The following is a 6,263-nucleotide window of genomic DNA, read 5'->3' as shown; positions in this document are numbered from 1 at the left end:
TATATATATATATATATATAACTAAACGAACTTTATGGTTGTACGGCAGTGAAGCATCAGTGGCAACACTGATGTTGCTGTCTTTGATGATGATGATTTGATGAAATCTATGCTTAAAGCCTGCATGGGTCACCCTGTAAGTCACTGGCAGCAGGAAGGTGAAGTAATGGAGAGTTAGTCTAACGAATAAGTTATCACGGACAACAATCGAAAGGTCACTCATAAAGTGCTCTGTGGACTGGAGGACGGCACTACATACATCACCGCAAACAGACCCTAAACAGACACCGGGAAGAACAAATTCGCTTACGAACAGAGCATTCGTCCCGAATAACTTTGGTTTAGTAATTTATTTTGCCATTGTCGTTTTCTTAACGGGCTTGCTAAGAAATGTAATACGAAAGCCCACGTTTTTCAAGAAATACTGTATCAAAAACTGTACGACTAATGATGTTTCAAACAGCTCCCTCCAACCAGATGTACAACCAGTTGCTGAAGAGGCTTCAAACCCACGTGATTAGATCATTTCAAATGGAAATGTAAGAACTCAACTGGAAAAGTAAAACGGTAACCGTCCAATTCAACAGATCGATCGATATAACAACCACCCTAATTGACCCATCGTTCAATTTCGATGAGACCCTTTATTATGAGGTGATTAGGAATTGCGCCTTATAGATGTTCAAACTGGATAGTATATCGCCAACTTATTCATCTCTGCACCTTTACCTGTGTTCCAGTAAAAGACAGAGCTACTCAATCTAACTTGACATAATTCCACCCTCCATTTTGCTTGTTTTGCTCGTCTACTTCCGCCTGTTTTACTCCTCCGCACCTCACCGCAAAGGTCGCCCCGTCCGACACTAGCACACTACCATATGTGTGTGCCACCAACCTATTCACCCAAACGCGTTCGTTCCTTGTCTGCTGGGTCTGCTCTGACCCGTTCTGGCGTGATCTGCATGTGGTCGCAGCGCCAACCAGAACGACGAGACTGGCAGTAGCCCATGCCACCGAACCAACATTCCGCTTGCCTTCGTCTGGTGCGCGAACCGTGACACCGTGTTAAACCGGGCGGTGACAGATTAGCACAGCTACTGACGCTACGAACGTGGGGTGTAAATAGTACCGTGGACTTTCGAACCCTATTCTGCACATTGTCGGAAACCGCAGTTCTCAATTGCTAGTGCTGCGCACATTGTACCAAAAAAGTAATCCAACTAATCCATCCAATAACTCCGATGTGGATAAAGGTTGCACCAATAGGGTAGCGTTGTTACCTGTTCCATTGGGTACTACGCGCGAGGCACCCACCAAAAGTTTCCACCAGGGATTCACATGTTTTTTTCGAGCACCAGATGAACAGATCCAGGCAAAACTAATCATAGCATGGTGGATGAACAAGATGAAATTACAGCGTGATCGTCAGACGGAATCGGACGGAAACATCAACCCTATTGTAAGCATGACTGAGGCTTCCCGGTAGAGATGCACCCACTTTCATGCCCTAATAAATGATCGAATCGATCGGTTCACTTGTACGTACGTGGCCGCCAAACAATTTGTCGCTGGACCAGTCAGTTACGATATGTTCTTCCAACTTGGCAGGGTCAATAGCGCATACGGGCCACGTGGTGCTTCAGACAAAGGCGCACGAAGATATTTACCTTAGCAATCAATCGGATCGATCGACTGGTCACAAATGAGTCAGTCGATTCACACTTGCCTGTCTGTCGAGACGTGGTCTGAAGCCGATGACTCTGCTGGTGCCCGTCAGTGATATAGATCGGTGGGGTAACATTCCACCAGTTATCTGACAGCACTGGAAGAAAGGCACACACATACGCTCACAACCGGTGTTGCACTATTAGCAAAGAGACGACAACTGTCAGTTTATGTATGGTCTGTGGTATTTTCGTATGTGAATGAATATCGGTGATGCATTGATCAGACAGCTCGATTCATACAAAACTTGAAACAGATGCACACCCCCTTCGGACCATGGTCCTCGGATGGCTCAATGCGTCAGAATAATAAACAACCACACATTGGATACCAAAAACTACCACATTTTTTTCTTCAACGTCTCGTAACGTACGTGTCTACACAAGGGCACTGTAACATCCGGTGAACACTTGAAAACAAGACTGTGACGTTAAGATGGGTGTGTTAAGCTTCTGAGTCTCCAAGGTATCCGCGGAAACCGAGATGACAAAAAAAACCGTCGGTGGATATTCAAGACATCAGCGATATTCATTTATGCTTCGCTGTGAGACAGCCAAAGTAAGGGACGGTACGCTAAGCAAACAGCGAAGTTGGCACCTCGGATATAAGTCGAATGACGATGGAGATAACATGATAACACATGATACATAAATCAAACAGAAAAATCTGCATAGGCAATTATCCCCAACCATGAGACAGACATTATGAAGAATCTCTGAAACACTAATTATTCAACAATGGAGAAATACAGCTTCAAACGGTATGAAGTGCTCACTTGCAAATTAGACAGGCTTTGCATTCAGCGCACTGCCACCCAATACGAATGGTCGGATTGGGTTGCAAAGACGGCTCCAGACATGATCCGTGGTAATGGCTTCCACAACCAGTGCAGAAAAGCAGCTCCGAAATATCACCAAGACATTCACACAAGGCACATTGTGTTGCATGGAAACCTGGCAAAAGATGACCACAAGCAGAGTCCAATAAAGATGTTGTCCACTTACAAGAAAATACTGTTATTTTAGTCGAAAGTGTCTGCGGAAACGGACAATAGCCAGAGAGCTCGCCATCCACTAGGCTGGTGCTTTTCTTTGAAGAAACAACTACGGAAGATTCCAAAGCGTCCTCTGTGCTTTACGAAAAAATACGGAAACAGCAAATAATCGCACGGTTCCTGGCCACAAGGTAAGCAGAACATTAAGGGGTAACGCTTGAATCCTACCAAGTTGTTTACTTATTCAGACTATCGGACTATATGTGAGTATTTCATCTGAATAATCATCGATCCTACTGGACGGCCTAGCAATCACTGAGCTTGGTACTAACTGGAGGATTGCTTGTGGGATCTGTCTACGTGAAAAAAATTGTTCACCTGTATGAGTATTTCACTGAATAATCATCGATCCTACTGGACGGCCTAGCAATCACTGAGCTTGGTACTAACTGGAGGATTGCTTGTGGGATCTGTTCACGTGAAAAAAATTGTTCACCTGTATCACCCTTTCAGTGCCTAGCTGCCATGACATCCGACGGAACCACGAGGGCTGGGATACTGCCAGGTTGCCCACATGGCGAGTACCCTTGAACTCAAAGGCCTAGCGTAGCTGAGTTTATCGGGATCCCACTACATATCCATCAAAAGATAACCAAAAGGTCGTACCGTACGTCTCCGCTTCGTCCAAATGCAGTAGACAAAGCAACTCAAGTGTCTCCACATCTTGCAAGCAACCAGCCCCAGCGGCACAAGGGAAGTGGAAATACATGGTACAGTTTGGCGACCGACAACTCAAGCTGGCACCAAGGCGACGGCATAGGGCGCATACTTGGGTTAAGGCACGTCGAGCAGCCTCCTCCACACCTTCTAGTCCAGGCTATACGAAATAAAAAAACGAAGGTGAATCAGATGAAATTCCAATAGCATACATGACGTGCGGAACAGTGTAGTTTCCAATATGGTACATACCACACGAATATGATAATGGGTAAAGCAGAAAAATTCACGCATAAATCTCAATCGTTCCAACACAATTGAAAATGACAAATACACCAGTCACTAGCTCGAGATTGTGAAATGGGAAACTTGCAGTTACCTGATGTACAACGCTCGAGATACATTTAAGCCACTCTTCCCCATAACCTCGTAAACCCGTAAGTGTCAACCAGCTTGGCTACTACGAGTTGCACAGTAACCAAGAATCAAAAGGATAGCACGAGAACTCTGTTACAAATGGTCTGCGGATTTTCATCTGAATGAGTAGTGTGATGCTCTCATGTGTTCGACGCGTTTTAGGCATCGAACACGTCATTTTATCAATCCATACGTCCACTAAGTGATTTGCACTAACAATGTTGTTTTTCGAAATTGACAGAAGCCGAGTAAATCCATTAGTTATGATGCGAAAAACGTGGCCTTGTAAAAACGATCGGTGGATGGTTGTCGGGTAATCTATCGCTTGAGTTGATCCAATAAGGGACCATAATTCGAAGGCTATCTTTAAAAGTTCTTTTTAGATACTTTGCAAATTTGCAGATAACAAGCAATGGTATCAGTAACAACATCATCGATACCACAACTATCATCAAAAACCATGAAAAAGCAACGTAATTATATGCGGAAATTAAGCACCAAACATGTGTCTAAGGATCAAATCTATAACAAGGATTGATCGTACATCCAGGGAAGTAGCGCGAAAACATCAATAACTGTCCCCAACAGAGTTGACTTCAGTGGTCCGGACACATACTTTGTGAACCGGGTTAGAGCTTGTGAGAAAGTTCATTGGTCATCCAGAATGGAGTAAAAAGCAGTTAAGCCACCACCGTCATAAGCAACAATGATATCATTGAAATCAAGCCCAGTGGAATGGGTAGTCAACCTACGCACGATAAATTAACCTTCAAATGCGAAATTCGAAGCAGTAGTACGCCGTGCGTAATTTCTGACCTGTCCAACCATCCCGGACATGCACTTGTGGGAACATCAGATCAGTAATGCTGAGGTACGCCAGAAGGTCGTTGGAAGAAGGAACTCTCCCGCTTCATAGGTTGCGCTGGTTGAGACATGTACTCCGCACGCCACAAGACTGTTTGCCTCATACAACTCTTTTCTCCCAACCCTGTGCTGAATGGAAGCGACCGAGAGGTGGACAGTGTATGACCTGGTAACCAAGTATGAAAACACTAACCAGTAAACTTAGTCGGGTGGGCAAGTGTCGCCACCCTGGATAGTGACCCCGGAACTCAAATCACCAGTGGTGGAAATGGCCCAGTCGCGCAGTCAATGGAGCTCATGCATCAAAGCTATCGTCTTCAATGCGCAGCTGGGACCAAGGTGTCTATGGCAGACGGTTTGTAGATGATTGATTGATTGCTGTAGGTAGGATATGGGGTGTAGGTTTCGCCAAGCGCCACAACATCCGACGGAACCACGAGGGCTGGGATACTGCCAGGTTGCCCACATGGTGAGTACCCTTGAACTCAAAGGCCTAGCGTAGCTGAGTTTATCGGGATCCCACTACATATCCATCAAAAGATAACCAAAAGGTCGTACCGTACGTCTCCGCTTCGTCCAAATGCAGTAGACAAAGCAACTCAAGTGTCTCCACATCTTGCAAGCAACCAGCCCCAGCGGCACAAGGGAAGTGGAAATACATGGTACAGTTTGGCGACCGACAACTCAAGCTGGCACCAAGGCGACGGCATAGGGCGCATACTTGGGTTAAGGCACGTCGAGCAGCCTCCTCCACACCTTCTAGTCCAGGCTATACGAAATAAAAAAACGAAGGTGAATCAGATGAAATTCCAATAGCATACATGACGTGCGGAACAGTGTAGTTTCCAATATGGTACATACCACACGAATATGATAATGGGTAAAGCAGAAAAATTCACGCATAAATCTCAATCGTTCCAACACAATTGAAAATGACAAATACACCAGTCACTAGCTCGAGATTGTGAAATGGGAAACTTGCAGTTACCTGATGTACAACGCTCGAGATACATTTAAGCCACTCTTCCCCATAACCTCGTAAACCCGTAAGTGTCAACCAGCTTGGCTACTACGAGTTGCACAGTAACCAAGAATCAAAAGGATAGCACGAGAACTCTGTTACAAATGGTCTGCGGATTTTCATCTGAATGAGTAGTGTGATGCTCTCATGTGTTCGACGCGTTTTAGGCATCGAACACGTCATTTTATCAATCCATACGTCCACTAAGTGATTTGCACTAACAATGTTGTTTTTCGAAATTGACAGAAGCCGAGTAAATCCATTAGTTATGATGCGAAAAACGTGGCCTTGTAAAAACGATCGGTGGATGGTTGTCGGGTAATCTATCGCTTGAGTTGATCCAATAAGGGACCATAATTCGAAGGCTATCTTTAAAAGTTCTTTTTAGATACTTTGCAAATTTGCAGATAACAAGCAATGGTATCAGTAACAACATCATCGATACCACAACTATCATCAAAAACCATGAAAAAGCAACGTAATTATATGCGGAAATTAAGCACCAAACATGTGTCTAAGGATCAA

At 44.7% G+C, this 6,263-nt stretch overlaps 1 protein-coding gene across 1 annotated transcript in view; it reads right to left on the bottom strand.

Moving 5' to 3' along the window:
- The window catches only part of T265_12618 (hypothetical protein), a gene marked incomplete at both ends in the record, with an annotated part of 57,007 nt that extends 51,521 nt beyond the window's left edge, over window positions 1-5,486 (bottom strand). The window contains one exon of the mRNA XM_009164627.1: window positions 5,281-5,486. Coding sequence (XP_009162891.1) covers window positions 5,281-5,486 — 206 coding nt within the window. The remainder of the gene's footprint in view (window positions 1-5,280) is intronic.
- Window positions 5,487-6,263: the final 777 nt, after the last annotated feature.

Source organism: Opisthorchis viverrini (assembly GCF_000715545.1).
Source record: "Opisthorchis viverrini unplaced genomic scaffold opera_v5_7, whole genome shotgun sequence".
NCBI classification, from domain to species: domain Eukaryota; kingdom Metazoa; phylum Platyhelminthes; class Trematoda; order Opisthorchiida; family Opisthorchiidae; genus Opisthorchis; species Opisthorchis viverrini.
Note: the sequence above shows the minus strand (reverse complement) of the source record. Positions and strands in the feature narration are given on the sequence as shown.